This window comes from Pteronotus mesoamericanus, unplaced genomic scaffold (genome assembly GCF_021234165.1).
Source record: "Pteronotus mesoamericanus isolate MK-2021 breed Mesoamerican mustached bat unplaced genomic scaffold, CSHL_Meso_final contig_591, whole genome shotgun sequence".
In the NCBI taxonomy this organism is placed as follows: domain Eukaryota; kingdom Metazoa; phylum Chordata; class Mammalia; order Chiroptera; family Mormoopidae; genus Pteronotus; species Pteronotus mesoamericanus.
This window is the reverse complement of record NW_026555208.1, coordinates 1,705,343-1,723,498: the sequence shown is the minus strand read 5'-3', so window position 1 is coordinate 1,723,498 and position 18,156 is coordinate 1,705,343. Positions and strand designations below refer to the sequence as shown.

The following is an 18,156-nucleotide window of genomic DNA, read 5'->3' as shown; positions in this document are numbered from 1 at the left end:
GGCCTGGGTCTTCTATACCCTCAAGCCATTTTACCACCCCTGGTTCTCCCGTATGAAAAAAGAAAGAAACTATCATTTTCAGCCACATAATTCTTTTTGCCTCTTATGTCATAACAACTTGATCTGTATCTTAATTAAGACAGTAGGTGTATAGATTTGTTGAGACAAAGCTGCAATCCGATAGTTCATATTTTGTCTATGAAGTTGGAGATCTGGTTACACTGAGGGGTGTGTGTGTGTGTGTGTGTGTGTGTGTGTGTGTGTGTTCTGCTTAGAAATTATCCAGCCACATCCTATGAAAAATAGACACATTTATTGAAGAAGATACAAAATATAAGAAACATTGTACATAGAACAAAGACACCTCAGTCCCTTCAAAGTAGGCACCTTGGGACTGCACACAGTTCTCCCAACTGCAGCACGATGTTCCTTCTCCTCTTGGCAGCAGAAGCTGCATAACAAATTTTGCCATGACATGTTTCACGCCAAGATCCTGTGTCAAAATCTTGGAAAAGGTAGTTTTTGGAATCCCCAGGTCAGCTTCTGGGTTCTTGCACTGAGTTGCTGATCTTTGTTGATTGCAGCTTGTACACATTCAACATTCTCAGGTGTTCTGCTTGTTGTAGGCCCTCCAGAACGTAGTTTTTGTGGAGGAATGTTCAAGGGTCTGCTTCTGGCCTTCTCTCCTACAGTTTCTCAAACCACTCTCACTACTTATTTTCTACCTTTTCTTTATGCTCAAGAAAACTTGGCTCACTTTCAACAGATTCTCAAACATCTTTGAAATGTTTGTGACACACTTTTATTTTTGCGCTGCATTCGTTCTATCATCCCAGTAGTTTCTGTGGAGGAATGTTCAAGCTTAATGCAAAATTGGGTGCATATTCATTTGCTCTACTCACTCAGTCATTTTGAATGTGATGGCCACACAGTACATCTACTCACTCAGCAGCATCTACCACCCCCACTGACTAGTACAAGTAAAGTTATCATTGTTCACACATGCTCATTCTAGCCCACTCTCCTTGGCTGCCAGGTTACATTGAGGTCATGCAAACCATTCTTGTTGTATGAACAATGGCTGGACTTTTTCCTGAATATATATATATATATATATATATATATATATATATATATATATATATATAATTGAAATTCAAATATATATATATATTTGAGAGAACGTTGATGGTTCCAGTTCATCCAAAGCTGAGATTTTTACTGGGTGGATGGGATAGAAAAAGAAAGGGACAAGGGTGAAATAACCGGCCATGAAATCTCAGCTGAACATGGAGAAGACAAAGCTATGAAGTAGGTGACAAAGTCTAAGTGAATAACAAGTAGGCTTCAGAGGAGTGGGAGTTGCTGGTAGTAAGAAAGGGAAGAGTGAACATCTGAGTGTCAAGGAGCAGGGGTCTATTGGGAGTGAAGAAGCAGCATTGGTGAGTGCAGAGGACCCTAAATCTATGTATGTGGGATGTGAGAGATGAGAAGCCACTCCTTTCTGTACCATCTTTATAGGACTGCTGGTTATAGTTGACATGGGAGTTGGGAGAGTGTTTAAAGAAGTTGAAGATATGAGTTTGCTGATGTTAGAAAAGGAGTTTCAGAGGACAAATTCTTTTGAAAGGCTTTCCTTAACCCCACAATCCTAGGTTAGGTGTCTCTCCTGTATCTCTCATGATGGTTATTACAATTACAAGTCTTGTACTTGCCTTTTTGCTATTTATATTTCAAGGGTTTGCTTATGGCCTTTTCTCCTACAGTTTCTCAAACCACTCTCACTACTTATTTTCTATCTTTTCTTTATGCTCAAGAAACCTTGAATTGCTTATAGTTTCAAGGTTCATTCCATATTGTTCATCAGCCTTGTGCCTTGCTTATATTCTCCCCTCTAACTAAAGGCAGATGGATTATGGGAGGTGAGGACAAGGAGATGGTTGGCCTAGATGGTTTCAATAAGATGGTTTGTAAAGAGGGATGCCACCCCCCAAGTAATAGAGGTGCAGTGGAGAAAGGGGATATACCATGAGCAGAGGAGGGAATGAAAATGCAGTGCATCCTCTTGAGAGGATCAGAATTCTCTTCTCAAAATCAGGAAATCCCATCTATGCCGCAGATAAGCCAGCATTCATAGATTGGGATTGCTCAGGGCCAGAAATGGGGACTGTAGAGCAGACTAAGGAGGGAACTGCAAAGTCAGCATGGGTAGCCAAAAGAGAGAGACCTGGACCCTTGTCCCAAGACAGGTCAGAAACCTAAGAGGTCAAGGGAGCAAGTGCAAGGTGTTCTGAAATAAGGCCAGGCTCAATCCTGAAGGAAGTTGCCTTTCTGACTCAAGACTTGACCTGCTAAGGTTGTCCTTTTCTGTTTTTGTTTTTCTCTCTCTCTTTTTCTGTTTTGGGAGGGAGTGCTGGCCCACCTAGCTTTACAGCTTGACTCTTGTAAGTAGGACAATTTACCTTTTCCTTGGGGAAGTCTCAGTCACCCAGCTTTCGCCCTACTGGCCCAAGTGGCTCATGGTCCTTCTTTTAATATTCTATATCACAGGTGAGGTAAGAGGGGAACATTTCAACAACACTTCACTAAAGGTCGAGCAGAAACAGCTAAAGAGATGAGAATATAGTGCCTAATGTCCACCTAGATAACCTGCTTTACAAAGTACTGCTTATTCTAGGTAGCTTGCAGCTCCACAGAATAGCATCTTACTCAAGAAACCCAGTGCTAACACACACAGTGGTGTGAAGGTCAAGGAATAGGTCTTGCTTCCAGCATTCCTGGCTCTGACACACACACCCTCATGCAGAGCTGGGATCCAGTCTAGGAGAGGAATGAAGCCCCAGTTTAGTCCTTGGGGTGCTTACTCCTCCACTGGCTTAGCCTCGCCCTCTGTGGCTGATGAGGTTGCCTTTCCCCCACATCTTTCAAGGCCTTCTTTTCTCTGCATTTGTATGATGTGCAGATATCCTTCTGTGCTGAGCTCCTGCCCACGCACTCCCTGCCCACACAGGAGGTTTTTCTCTTGGGATAATTAAACGAAGAAGGAGCATGCTGAGAAGACAGGCGGGGCTGAAGGAAGAGCAAGCAGGGATGTTGGGCAGTGGAAAAGGCAGGTGATAAGACAGGCTTTCCAAGGCATGGGGCTTGTGCTGGGGAGAGCAAAGGGACATACATGGGCTGGCTCCAATTAGCTGGTTACACTTAGCTTCAGACATAAGCTCTCACAGGTATGCCAAGAGATGCTTGGATCTTCCAGATCAGGGCCTCACTTGAGGATTAAAAACCATAGGAAGTCTCACTCAGGAAGTCATCCAGAGAGGGCTTCCGTGAACACATCCTTGTCATTAGCCCTAGGGAACCCAGAACAGCAAGGCTGAAGACAACAGGCCAATGTAGTGAAACTGGAAAGGCAATGCCAGACACAGGCTGAAAACAACAGGCCAATGTAGTGAAACTGGAAAGGCACTGCTTTATGGGTGAAAAGCATGGGGATTTTTAAAGTCCTGATGGTGCTACCCCCAACAGGGCCGCCTCAGGCTCTGATTTGGCATAACTTCCTCTGTAATGTCGGCACCACCACTGCTTCATTTTAGTCTTTCTTTAAAAATCTGAACAAGTCAAAACCACAATTTCCCCCTTAAGTTTCCATTTTCCCCTGGATGGTTCTCCCAACTTTACAAGGCAATGCAATCCTGAGACCTGGGAGGTAGCTGGAAGGAGCGGGGAAGGGGGACCCTTGCGCCCTCTGCCGGCCAGTTCTGGCATTGCCTGAACTGCCCAGAGGGCCGGGGTCAAGCAGGGCCACAGAGCCTGTGCACAAGGGCCCTCAAAGGCACAACTGCTGCTAGAGGGATAGGAGTGATGGTCATAGCTACTATTCATTATTAAGCAATTGCTATCTGCCTGGCACTTATAGGCAGTTTACATTCATTATCTTACTTGTATTTTAATTCTCCAAGTGTTTCTTTCAACACCACTGAAAGATTTTTTTAGGAGGCAGAGAATCCCCCAGCTGCTCAATGATATTTCAGAACAAAAAGCTGACTCTGACCGGCTCCAAGCACCCAAATGGCTCTAAGCTCTTTCCCATCTGTTGTGCTTTTAGGCCAGCCTAATACTCTCCCTGACTTGGGCCATGCCTGTGACCCCAGCTTGACTATTCATCTTGGAGCCAAGCCTCAAGCCAAACCCTAGCTTCAGCCCCAGGCTAGAATCCACTCACCCTACTTCCAGACTCCTGGCGCCTAGTGTTTGCACCTGATCTTTCCTTCAGTTGAATAGCCCTTCTCCCTATGAATCTCATTTCCTCCAGTCTTGATACTTCATTTTGATTCGTCTTGGAGGAAGGGAGGCTAGCAGCCAAACCCTCAGGAAAAAAAAGAAGGATGAAGTGGGGAGGGTCCAAGAAGCTCCGTGGGGGCGTAGCTAATTGGAAACGCTGAAGAGGAGTGTTCATTCCAATCCTTAGCTAGACTGTGGTGTCCTGAGGTTTGTCCAAGGAGAAAAGTGGGTGAGGTTCTAGGTCCTGAGAGAGGGAGAGGAGCTAAGCCAAAAGCAGCCGGGCTCTCAGTAGGAAGCCTCTTGGACAGCTCTTTGACACCCCTGTAGGAATCTAGCACTGACTACAGAACACCTTCCCTCCTCCCATCACTGCACAAATGCAGTCAGCAGAGCAGGAATTGGCAGCTTTTCTCTAGAGCAGTGGGTGGTCGCTTGTCTTTGGCTGAAGCCCTGAGATCACGATTCAGCATACTAGGCAGGCTTGCTGGTGATTCACAAGCTTTGCTCTGCTGGACTTGCTCCTTCTCCCTGGTTACCACTGGTTACCGTCTGTAACAGTCATTCTCAAAAAGGAAGACAGCTTGCCTGGCCTGGCCTCAAGCTGAGGTAATCCCTTTCCTTATCTCCCTAAAAGAAACAGTAAGACAGATCTAGTTCTCATTCCTTGGCATTTAAAATCCCTATGATACTAGGCAAGGTATTTAATCACCCAGAATTGTACTTTCATTAAAAAATGGAGTAATAATAGCATTTTTTTCATATAGTTGTAAGGATTGAGACAATACAGTTAGATCAGGAACTAGCATAAAATGGATCCACAATAAATTATATGTAGTATTTTTAGTTGTCCTATGGGCTTCAATGTTCTTATCTGGAAAAATGAGCATAATAATAATCATTTAGATTTCCTAATATTTTTCTAAGAACCAAATGAGGTAATGTATGTATAGTAGTTACAAGTGATTCCATAATGATGTGTAAAAATGTGGTCATTTTCTTGATTCTCTAAATCAGCAATTCTCATCTAACTACCATCTTATGGAAAATTTAATTTCGTTTGTGTTTTGTGGCTTTCTTCCATTCTCTTTTCCCACAACTTAGTGTCTTGCAAAAGCCTCTGGGGATTTTATATTGGACACACCATGAGGGTTATGCTAATATGCCCCTTATTCAAGCTGGCCCTCCACCTAGAGGGCGCTGCTCTGAGGCCTCAGTGCCAGCTAGGGCATGGTGACCTTTCTCCGGTTTCCAAAGACCCAGTTCTTAGTGTTCCCTACTCTGGGGTCCCTGTGAAAGTGGGGTCCAGGCTGCTTTGCTCTCCAGAAACCCCGTGACAGGTAGTAAAATTTTCGCTATTACCTTTGCCCTCTGGTGTTATTCCTGTGATTAAGGCACAAGAGATGTTGCTGATGTAATTAAGGTTAATAACTAGCTGGCTTTAAAATTAGGATATTATCCTGGATTATCTGGATGAACCTAATCTCATGAGCCCTAAAACACAGAAATCTTTCTCAGCCTTGTAATACAAGAGAAAATAAGAAATTTGGAGAATGAAAAAGATTTAGCTTGTCCTTGTTGTCTTGAAGATGAAGGGGCTATGTGTCAAGGAAATCAAAAACCTCAGCTCTATAACCAGAAGGAATTGAATTCTTTCAACAGCTTGAATGATCTTGGAAGAAGATTCTTTGCCAGAGCTCCCAGAAAAGAGTTGGGTCCTGATGACACCTTGATTTTGGCCTTGGGAAGCCCCAAAGAGAGGACCCAGTTGAGCCACACTGTGCAGGCCCACAGAACTGCAAGATAATAAATATGTGACGTTTTAAACTGCTAAATTTGTGCTGACATATTACAACAGCAAAAGAAAAGTAATAATATACTCAAGAATCCCATTTCTTAGTCTTGGAGAGTTTCTTGTCCCTGGATCTAGAAACTTCTGCTTCTTTAACTCTTAAGTCTTCCCAGGTAATTAGGCACAATTCACTCGGTGAATTTTTGTGAAAGTTTAGGACCCTTTCTTTTCACAAGCAGAAGCTAGAGCATAGAAAATGTTTAATTTTAATGCTGCAATTAAAAAAACTTTAAGTCTAGTGGATACAAAGATTTAGGTACTGTCTTATAATGGGAAGAGGGATAAAATGAATCCAAATGAATATGTCAGTAAAGTTTTCTGCCACATATATAAGTACTTAGCCTACTGCTTGATACATAGAAACTAATATTTTTTGGACTAAAAACTTATAATCATCATCATCATCACCATTTTGGTTATTCCAGGAATTTAAACTTTGGGTTCCCTTCTGCTCATCCTGACCTAACTCTATCCAGTTTAACTCCAAATTGTCAAAAGATTGTTTTCCACACAGTGATGGAAATCATTCCACAACTAGAAGACCCTGGCATGGAATTGCTGGTATTCAAGGTGTCTTCTGGTATGGTGGCTCCCTCATGAGGAATTTGGGACAGATGTACACATTGTAGTATGTCAATGAAAAGCTTATTCTCAGTTCCCTAAATCCATCATGAAAATGCCCTTTATAACATACCTGTCCCATTCTAGCTCAATGTGAGTTGAGGGATGAGATGGTAAGAAATCCTCTTGAGAATTGACACATATTTTTCTCCAACTTTGAGCCTCTATACACTTCAGCTTTCCTGTCTTTGGTTGTCAAATGTATATTTGGGTACCTACCACATACCAGGTACAATTTTGGCCCTGAGGATCCATAGATGAACAGGACAGACCCAGTGCCAGCCTTATGGAGCTCATATTTTGTGAGAAAGATATCACAAAGTAACCACATATTTTAAATTGACTTAATGTATGATGCCCTTCATCATCTCTTCTGACACCTTGACTTCATTCACAGCTTCAGTTCCTATGGCTATTTGAGGAAGTGTTGTTCTAAGTCCTTTGTGTCTAAGTGTATTTGTGTCACCTGCATCCACCGTATCCAAAGGGTTGGTCAGGTTTGAAGACATGGTCAGTTCTGGGGAATTGTCCCCACAACCACACATTAGCCAATGTTCTACATTCTGCCCTCCCAGCACTGAGTGCTCCACTCGACACTCCCTTGTACCACCTGTAATAATCACTCTTGATATTCGGTAATTGATAGTTTGGCATCTTGAAATCATTGGTCAAACGAATGACCAAAGTTGTTTACATCTCCCCCCTAGTTTAGCTTTGAGAGGGGCTTGAAAATCATATTTGAACCCTCCAACCACAACCCCTACAATCTGTGTTTTGCTTTCTGCCTTATAGGGGATATACTCATCTAAAAACTTCACCATTGTAGTAATGAAGGTGTTTTGCCCATGACTTCCCTTCACCCCTTCTGCCTTCTGTCTAACCTGGTTCTTCCCTGTGTGGTCCTGCATGGTACAGTGTGTCCCCTCCTCTTGGGAATTGTAAGTAATAAATTTTCCTTTCCATGGCATTGACCATTCTGTGTCATTACTCAGTCACATTAATAAATTAAGTCCCAGGAATATGTCAAAACACCAACTGGCACAGCTCAGACACAGACTGGCCAGGCCCTGGAGATGCTAAAGTTGTGACTAGGGTGAATGTGATTCAGAGGTGACATCAGACTCCTCCCCACAGATCCCATAACACCTTCTCTGCCCCAAACGTGCAGACCTTCCAAGTATGACAAAATCCTCTAAACACTCATCTCCAGTTGTCCCTCACCATGATATTCTACTCCATCTTGTCTTTACTCTTCACCCTATATTTTGGAGCACTGTATAGAGAATTAGGCATGGATGTCTGTCAGCATCAAGGCCAGCTCCAACAACTGGCATGGTAGGACAGGGCCTAGGAGTGGTCCCGGGAACTAGTCTCCCCTTGGAAACAGTCCTGAATGCAGGGTAGACATGACCCCTGGCTCCAGAGGAGGGTCAGAGGAGGGAAAAAGGAGCAGGTGTATCTGCTCCAGCTCACTAAGCTAGATCAAACCCCACAGAGCTCATGCAGTTGAGGATATACACCCTGCTATGAGATGTAGTGGTCAGTGTATGTATGTGAATATACCTAGGGACGCATGTACACACTACAGCAATGTGGTGTATAAGCCTGCTTCACCTTGGCTCAGTACTGATTCTCAGTCCATCCGCCCCTTTGAATCCAACCACCAGCTACTACACAGCCCATGCCCATCACCCCTGTGACTCATAATTCAGAGAGAAGTTATCTGGCCCACTATTAAAGCCAATAATAGCCTTTTCCCATCAGCCCTGTAAATGTTTAGTGAGGAGGCAGGTACTTTATTGAAGTAGAGCTTGAGGGGTACACTTGTGATCCATTATGGGGGGCATTCAAAGGATTTCTTGGAACAAGAGGGCTCTGGATGTGCTTTTGTGTATTTACAAGTATGTGCACTCCTGTGGAGAGTATCTGTATGTCTATTGGTGTATGGCTCTCAGTATATGTGTATTTTTGAGGTGCATGACTGAATGTGTGTGTGTGTGTGTGTGTGTGTATACATCATATGGGTATAAAACATATCTGTGTTTGTGAGAAAGCATGTGTGCTCTGAGAATGGAAACTCCAGAGCATATTATATGGAATGCACACTCTTGAGGCCAGAGTATGTGTGTGTAACTGCAGTGTGTGTGCATGTGCGTGGGTATGTTCGTGAGTGGGGGATGAATGTGTGCTATGGCCCTACATCTCCAGATGGGCACCTGCAGACCTAGTTCACTACGATCTCTGCAGCCTAGCAGATAGGATGGCAGAGTTTCTGGAGGGAGGCTTTCCTATAACTCTGGATTCACTTGGAGGTGGGAGTCCTAGGGATAGGGCTGGGTCACTCTGGACCTGGGAGTCCCTCCTGGCCAGCCTTGCTCTTACCATCCTTAAAAGTTTCCTCCCCAGGCTCGCCTTCATCATCGGCCTCAGCCAGTTCCTCAGGCATTGGCCACTCTCGAGTATGCCACTCCAGCCGTTCAATGCGATAAGCGAGCTTGAGTGCACTGGACTCTAGCTCAGCCAGGAGGCGAGCAAACTTGGTCTGTAGATCATCCAGTTGTTGGTCAAGGCCTTGCAGCCGGGACTCTGTGGCCTCCTGTAGGGCAATCTCAGCTGCTTCAGCATTTACATCAAGCTTGTTCATTTTGAGCAGGATCTCACGGCCCTTTTCCTCCATGACAACTTTGGCCTGTGGATACTCGCTTAGCACTTCCCGCAGGTCTTCCTTGCTCAGGCAAAATAGGTCCGAATAACCTAGACTCTTGATGTTGGCTGTGCGGCGGTTCCCAGACATATTCCCTGTGCACATGGGCAGGCAGTTGGGAGAATCATTAGTCAAGGTGAGTGTGAGGGGATATTTCACTCCTGAACAAGGACACCCACCTCCATATTTGTGCTTCTGAGCCACTCTTTCTGTTTCAGTAATTCTTTCATTCAGTAATTTACAGGGGACTAAACCCTGTGCTGGAAAGGTATTAGTGACCTGCCTCCAAGAAGTCATAGTGTAGAAGAGACAGACATTTAATTGGATACTTGCATAACATTATAGCTGGCGTGTTGTGGATATATACATCTGGTTCTGTGGGAAGACAGGCAAAGAACACCTAACTGTAGGGTGGAGAACTTAGGGAATCCTGGAGGAAGTGATGCCTGATTGAAGGGGAGGTAACTTAGGGAAAGGGGGGTTGGAGCAGCTACACAGAGGTAGGAACATGAACTGAGGGATGGAGATAGGAAAGAGTTTGATTGAAGAAGAAAACAGAATGCAGTCCAGAGTGGCTGAAGTGCAGGGTATGAAGACAATGGAAAGAGGAAGGGACAGCCAGGTCACACCAGGTCTTGTAAGCCATGGCAAGGCATTCAGACCTTATGTTGAGGGTAGCAGGAAACTACTGAAATATCCTAAGCAAGAGAGCTGTATGGCATCATTAGCACTGGAAGATATTGGTGAAGGGCAGCTGGGTAGGAAGATAGGTTAGGCCAAATAATGCAAAATCTTAGAGCTGGAAGAGGAAAGAGAGCTATACCAGGTACTACTCTGGATGCCTAACCAATATAGCTCATATAATCCTCACAAATAACTTTTTGGGTTTTTAATATAATCCCTATGGGATAGGTGAGGCCTATAAAAGGGAAGTGATTTATTCAAAGTCAGGTAGACAACAGCTGACTGCATTCAGGATGCAGAGGTTGAGGAAGCCTTTGGAGAACAGACATGAGGCCTTTAGGACAACTGAAGAATGGGTTCCCCAGGCTGAGACAGCATCTAGCCTCAGTGACAGTGCTCACTCCCTTTTCAGGTTCTCCCATCTTCCTCCTCCTGTGGTCTCAGTGTCTACTTGTGATTAGGCATAACAACTCCTACTGCACAGGCCGATAAGAAGAATAAATGAGCCAGTGTACAGTATATGGCCTCGACTGGGATTGATGTTCAATAAATGGGAATTTCTTTGACTAATCCCATAGAAACAGACAACAGTGTGGGGACGGCCAGAAGGAAAGGGGATGAAGGTGGGGAGGAGGAGGGTGAGCAAAGGGAGAGAAAATGGGGACATCCATAATTGTGTAAACAATAAAAATAAAGTAAAAAAAAAAAAAAAAAGGGAATTTCTTTGTTTCCATTTGGCTCTGGAAAGTTGTTCCTTATACTGACCCCAAGTGTGTGTACTTATTATGTGTGTGACCCTGGACAACTTCTTTAACCTCTCTGTGCTCCAATTTCTTTACCTTTAAAATGCAGATAATAGTACCTACCTTAGAGTTGCTGTGAAAATTGAATGAGTTGGTACATGTGAGTGCTTTAAACAGCGCATGCAGTAAATATTATTATTAGTGTTATTATCATCATCTCTGCTGCTTTCTACTGGTCTGTTGGTGCCTTGGGCCAACATCTGCAGAGTAGCTCCCCTCTCCCTTACAAGGACCCACTTGACTCACTGACCTTGGCTCAGCTTCCCCTCAGGGAACAGACCCTCTATGTCCTAATTCTGTCCTGAGCCCTCTAGTGATTCAGGCAAAGACCACATGTCCTTAACCAGTAGGCTCTGAAGTACTATCTGGCCTCAGGACTGGGTTCTGCAGTCCCATTCCCCCCCTGCCCCATCCCAAGAACAAATGCTGGGGTGCCCACCTTTGATGTTGATGATGCTGATCTCCCCAAAGTAAAGGCCTGCACCAAGCACGGCATACTGTGTGACACCATCATCCGCCACCACAGCCAGCTGACCCTCGCGGATGATGTACATCTCTCGGCCAATATCCCCCTTGCGACAGACATATTCGCCTGGTGAGTAGGTCTGGGGCTGCAGCTTCAGCACCAGCTCCTCCAGCAGGCTGGCCTCACAGTTCTGGAAGATCTGTACCCGGCTCAAAGTAGACAGGTGCACAGACACGGCCACTTCTGCTCGCAGCCGCTCCGGCAAGTGCTGTAAGATGGCCACCTCATTGGTCATCTTCTTGTTGATCTGCAGGTGTTGGTACCTGGAGACAAAGGAAGCACCAATTCTTCACCAGCCTCTTATGTGTTACCCTCCATCCCTTACTTCAGGGCTCAGCTCAGCTGCAGCCAAGAGCCTAACCACAATGAGAGCTCAAAGGGGTCATGGAAGGGTTGACAGTTGGTTGATGAATATCTTCAGTCCACCATCTCCTTTGTTGGCCGCAGGTGTGTTTTGACCGTTTCTCCCTCACCCAGGGCCTGGGAGCCTCCACCAGCGGACAATGAATAAGATACCCTGTAACTTCTGTCGGTTTCTACCCCACCTACGAAATCAGTGAGGTCTTGTACAGTCCAGCTGATATCTATTTAAATTGCCAAGCCCCATCTTCTCTAGATTCTTCTGCTTTAGTTGGCGACACTTCCTTTTGTTTAGCCCACAGTGTGGACTGCCATGACATAGTGAACCATCTTGTTTTTGGCCATCCCCTGGGGGGGTTTTGCTCTTTGCCCTTATACCTTCCAGGGTCTTCTGAGCCATACCAGGCAGGGACAGTTCCCACTACCTAGGTTATCTTTCCAGTGCATAAGTTCCTCTCTTCATTAGTCTGACCCCCCTCCCTCGGCAACTTAGTGGATGACATCGTTTTCCAAGCCCCACCTATCCTTCCCCCTCCCCCCCTAGTGAATGCCATGTCCTGATTGTGTTCCTGGCTCACCAGGCGTTAAGAACTCAGCCACCTGCCTCGGACACTATCCAGTACACCTCTCCTTGTCTTGGTCTGGATCCCCAGTGTCCTTACCAGTCAATAACTCGCCGCTCTAGCCGGCGGTTGACGTGCTGCAGCTTCATGTACTTCTTCACCAGAGCATGGTCCGGGTAGAAAGCGGCATCGGCAGTGTTCATGTTGTAGATGACAGAGCTCATGCTACCCATAATGGTGGCAAAACCCATGACGGCCAGCAGGAAGTCGCCCACCATGAAGAGGTACTCCTCCTCCCGCTCTGGCAGTGGTGTATCACCCACGGTAGTCAGGATCAGTGTGGAGAAATAAAAGCTATAGAGGTACTGGCGCCTTAGGCGCTCAAAGCCAGGTTGTGAGGGGTCTGGGTACACCCAGGCGTCACGCCCAAAGCCCAGATACTGGGACAAGGCAAAGTAGAGGCAGCTGTTCCAGTGGATGACCACAAAAATGTAGAGCATCAGTTTGGCGATACGAAAGGCATTGGGGTAAGCTGTGCGGGTCTCAGTGCGGTCAAAGGCTTCAAAGAGGCGGGGTACACGCAAAAAGCGGTTCAGCCTCAAGGTGGGTGTGTGTGGGCCCAGCTGCACGTAAGCAACATCCGTGGGCACCAGGGAAGCCAGGTCTAAGCAAAAGCTCCAGGTGCGAATGTAGCGACTTGAAATCTTACCCTTGTCTACCACTAGGATGCCCTGTTCCAGGAAACCTGGTGGGAGGAAGAAAAGGAGGGAATGGGGTCAGGCGTGGGATGGGATGGGGTCAGGTATGGGGGTGAGTCTGGGCACTGGCCTGATCTAGTAATAAGGGCGAGGATGGGCAGGCCTGGGTAGGACAAGGACAGCCACAGGAGAGGGTGGGAGAAATCCTCCCTGTCCCAGGGTTTCTCGTATACAGGGGGGATATTGTCAAGCATAGAGGAATATGAAAGTGCTATAAGGAGGAGGTCATTTCCTTGGTACTGAGAAGCTCTCTTTAGGAAGGGAACTTAGACCCTCTGGTCAGTCCTGGGACTCACTAACCAGTGTGAAAGCGCACCACGATGTCCAGTAGGTATAGCAGGTCACTTGTGTAGTCCAGCACTAACCAGGCCACCAGATAACCTTGCTGCAAGTCAGGAAAGCAGGCTCTGTGTGGTGGAGACAGAAGGGATTGGCTTAAAGGAACCCTTTGTGTTTGCGAGGTGGTCTCTTCAAGCCCCTCTGTGCTCTGCTTTGGGTTTCACTTAGGCTTTGTCCCTCTCTGAGACCCCACCCCTCTCCAGCCCCTTACTCTTTCACCCTTTTCTCTGCTAAAGCCCTTCCCTTAGTGTCCTGCCAAACCTGCACACAACGATGATGAGGTTATACATTACTGGGAAGACCATTGTGTTCAGCCACCAGTAGTAGTAATCCCCAGATGGATCCAGGACAGGTAGCATTTTCCTGTGGGCAAGAGGGGAATTCCTGTTTCACTTACTCATCATTCCATGCAAAGGCTTTAACTTGGGGCACCAAGAGGAATCAGGCTCCATCTAATGATGCAAACAGATCTGACACAGGATACCAGGATATCTCACCTGGCCTTGGATGGTGCAGTGGTGCTGGACTCTTTTGTCTTCACTTTGTTGTCCTGGCTCATGTTTCTGTGGCCTGGTGCCTGGGCGTGAGTTATCCCAGGCCTCTGCTGGTTAGGTGGCTTCAGGAAGTGGGGGCGAGTGCCTGCCTGGCTGCCTGGAAGAGACAGCCCTTAGTCTTCCGCTGCAGCTCCTCTGTCTTTGGTTTGTGAAGCTCTTAGCAACACAACCAGGGCTAGCTCTACTGAAGGGGTGGAGGCAGCATGGCTCCAGCATCCCAACCTGTCTCCCAGGGCCTGGGTTTACACCTGCTTGGCTAAGCATCTCTAATGAGGTCCCTGGAGGAGGTGAGTGTGCATGCCTTAGAGATAAGGCTGGGCCTTGACTCTACCTAACACACCCCCAAGCTGGGCTCCATAGGGGCCTTCTAGTCAGAAGACCTTGGCGACAGTGCAGACTTAGGCATCCATTCTCTTTCACTTGCAAGCTCCTTGTTTGGGCCTCATTGTTTGTTCATTTAACAACTATTTACTGAATGGCTCGTTTGTGTTAGGTGTTGAATTCTCCAGGGACAAATCAGATGTGAGCTCTGTTTTCATTATCTGTACCCCATCTTACAACCACACCCACCTTACCTAATTCCTGCTGGATGAGTGTGGTGGGGGCCATCCTGTGGTGTTTTGCCTCATTCCCCTCTTGTTACCTTTAGTACCTGATTCCACCAGCTATTTCATGTTTTTTAGATCCTCCAACTCTTTCATTTCCCTTTCTGTGAATATGCTTAAATCTCTCCCATACCAAAACAAACAAAAACCTAAAACTTCAACTTGATGCCTTTTTCATTCTTATCATCTTTTTCAGTCAACAAATCATAATGAGAACACCTGCTATGTGCCAGGTCAATATTAAACTAAGTACTTGGAATAAATGATGAATGAGAAACACTCCTTCCCCTCTAGAAACTCTTAGTCTTTTAGGGGAAATAGTTGGGTAGGTAGGTAATTAGACATCTATCTATCTGATGGGTACTCCATTAGGTGGGTTTTAGAGGGCTACTACAGTGCATAGGAAAGTCCCCAACTGAACCTGGGTGCTGCAGAATGAATAGGAGTTAGTCAGGTATAGAGATGGGAGGAAGAGGAGCACTAGAGGAAAAGTGCATAGAGTGTGCAAAGAAACAGAGACTTCCAGAAACATGGGTGACTGGGGGAACATCAATAGGTTTTTGTGGAGAACTTGAGGGGCTAGGAGTGAGAGATGAGGCTGAATGGTGAATACAGGATAGCTCAGGGAGAGCTTTGTCAACCATGTTATAAACCTAGGATTTTATCTAAAGTCAGTGGGGAACCTCTGAAGTGTTCTCTACAGTAAGTAATGTGATCAGATTTGTGTTTTTGCAGTGTTTCTCAGAAGAATTATCTATACTTCACAACATTGTAGTTTAGTTTTTTTGAAATCTCCTTTTCCCATGTATTGTGACACAATTTCTTGATTTTATTTCTTTGTAGTTTCTTCCATAAGCTTCTCTGCCATTCCTTGTGTTGGTGTTTTTTTCAGGACTCTGTCCTAGGCCTTTTCTCCTTCCAACCTCCCTACTCTCAGGCCAATCTTGGTAACCTGTAAGATTTCCTTTAACCACCTAATGACTTCCAAGAACTCTCTCTTAGCTGCAGGCCTATCTATCTATACCACTCACTGCTCATTGGCTGCCCCTGCTTGGATAGACCACAGTCATCTTCTGCCCATTGAATCTATAACTGAGTTCATTATCTTCCCCCATTGGCTTTTTCTCTTATAATCCCCATCTCTGGCCTTTCAGCCAAAACATCTAGTACCAGTATTTATTATTACTATCATTGTTATTATTGTATGACATTTTGGTGGTTTTTAAAAACAGCCACAAATTCTGGTTCTTTTGGAAAGTTTGGAAGCTACCTTTCAGGATGACTCCTCTTGGAAACTAACTACAGTGTTGTGACTGCTCCCAAGCCACAATGAGCAGTCATGTGTCTCTACTTTGACAGTCCCAGCTGAGCTCGACCTTTGAGTTGTCCCAGCCCAGGTATCAAACATGTAAATGAATAAGTATCCGGATGATTCCAGTTCCTAACCTCAAGTCACCCCTAGAAATCTGAACTTCCTAGATTTCATGGAATAGACATGTTATTCCTGCTGTGTCTTGTTTGAATTCCCGGAATATCTGAGTATGATAAAATGGCCATTGTTTCACACCACTGAGTTTGTGATGGTTTGTTACACAGGGTAATAATCAGAATGAATACACACACACACACACACACACACACATTTCCTAAGTATACAGTTTGATGAACTTCACAAACTTGAACACACCCATGCAACTAGCACTCACATCAAGAGTCCTACTCTATTTTCAGTCAATGCTTTTCCAAGGGTAACCACTGTCCTCACTTCTAATACCACGGTTTATTTTTGGCTGTTTAAACTTATATGAATTAAGCATTAATGTTTAATCCTTCTTGTTATTTTCCTTTAATCATCCAATCATCAAGTCCTGGTGACCTACCTTCTAATGTCTACATGTCCATTTCTCTGCACCCTTACGACTTTAATTTGGGCGTCACGAATATGCCTATGTATAAAATTCTTTCACAGTTCTTTATTATACCAAGGATAAAATCTAAACTCCTTAAGGTGGCCTACAAATCTCTTTAGTACCTGACCTCTGTCCACGTCTTCAGCCTCATCTCACAGTGTTTCCTCTCCCTGTTCCCTAGGCTCCAGACATGCTGTTACTGATTGTAATCCCCAGAACACTCCTAACATGTCCATTCTTCCTTGCCTAGGTATATGCTGATCCTTTGAATTGAAACTTCCATTTCTTCTAAAATACTTTTTACTTTTATCCCTGGCTGGTGTGGCTCAGTGGATTGGGTGCAGGACTGTGAAGCAAAGGGTTGCTGGTTCGACTCCCAGGCAGCACACATAAACCTGGGTTGCGAGCCAGGTCCCCAGTAGGGGGCATGTGAGAGGCAACCACACATTGATGTTTCTCTCCCTCTCTTAAAAAATGGAAAAATAAAACTTTTTATTTTCAACCAATTTTAGGATTACAGAGAAGTTACAGAAACAGTACAGAAGGTTCTTGTAAGCTTCTTACCGATGTCCCCATTATCATCTTATATAACCAGAGTACAATGATCAAAACCAAGGAATTAACATTGATACAATACTTTCAACTAAACTACAGACCTTTTCTGAAATTTTCCTATCTTTTAGTTTATTTTACTCTTGTTTGTTTCACAAGACTTCTCAGTCATCATTTCCTCCTGTAATTCCTTGCGCCATTCTTTTCCCTCAGCCTCTACACACAAATCATGTTAGGTGCCATTCCTTCATAGCACTTACTACACTTATGTTGCAATTGTTTGGTTAAAGGGCTGAGGTGCTGGAGGGCCTAGGCCGGTCCTAATCGATCTGGAATTCCGCCTGACATGAAGGCGTTTATTCCGTGTTCTTGAGCGCAGGTACCGAGTAGCCAAAAGGAGCGGTCATCGCCCAGAGGTACTATCCAAGCCTTGCGCACAGTTGGAGCAAAGCTGTCCTAAATTGTTAGCAGAGAGCTTTCGCTCGGGCCCCGCTTTACCACAGGCCCCGCCCACCTGCTGACACCTCCACTCAGATCTACCGTTTCGTGCTAGCCCCGCCCCTCCTACGCCCACCCTGCTACTCCAAGCACCGCCCAGGGCCCGTGGCCCTGTCCCTTTCTTGCTAGCCTCTTACAGCCCTATCTTTCCTAAACTCCGGCTCTGGTCTTTCCCGGGCTCTTAAAGCCGCGTCCCTTCTAGGTCCCGCCTTCTGCCTTCAGGTTCAACCTTTCCTTTCCAAGCTCCGCCTCTAGCCCGTGGGCCTCCGACTCTTCGGAGGTCTTGCCCTGACAAGGTGGAGTCCTTCTGAGGGGCGGGTTGTACAGCCACGAAGAGGCGGGATCTAGGGGAGAGGCAGTACTCTGCCCTCGAAAAGCCGTCGGCGACCCCGCCCCTGCGCTCTGCCGTTGCTGGGAAACAGGCATCGACGCTCTGGCTGTGGTCTGGTCTAGCCAATGAGCTGGCACGCCACTGCCCAGTAGTGCGTCTCTGGGCGGTTACGTGTATTGCGCGGGGGCGCGGATTGCGTGGGGCGCGGGGCGCGGGGC

General features: G+C 45.8%; 1 protein-coding gene across 1 annotated transcript; it reads right to left on the bottom strand.

Moving 5' to 3' along the window:
* Window positions 1–9,089: 9,089 nt before the first annotated feature.
* On the bottom strand, window positions 9,090–14,047 carry CNGA4 (cyclic nucleotide gated channel subunit alpha 4). The gene is made up of 6 exons (XM_054580697.1): window positions 13,986–14,047; window positions 13,750–13,851; window positions 13,450–13,556; window positions 12,491–13,136; window positions 11,382–11,731; window positions 9,090–9,550 (listed from the first exon to the last, which is right to left on the bottom strand). The coding sequence occupies exons 1-6, from the start codon at window positions 14,045–14,047 to the stop codon at window positions 9,090–9,092; spliced, it is 1,728 nt and encodes a 575-aa protein (XP_054436672.1).
* Window positions 14,048–18,156: the final 4,109 nt, after the last annotated feature.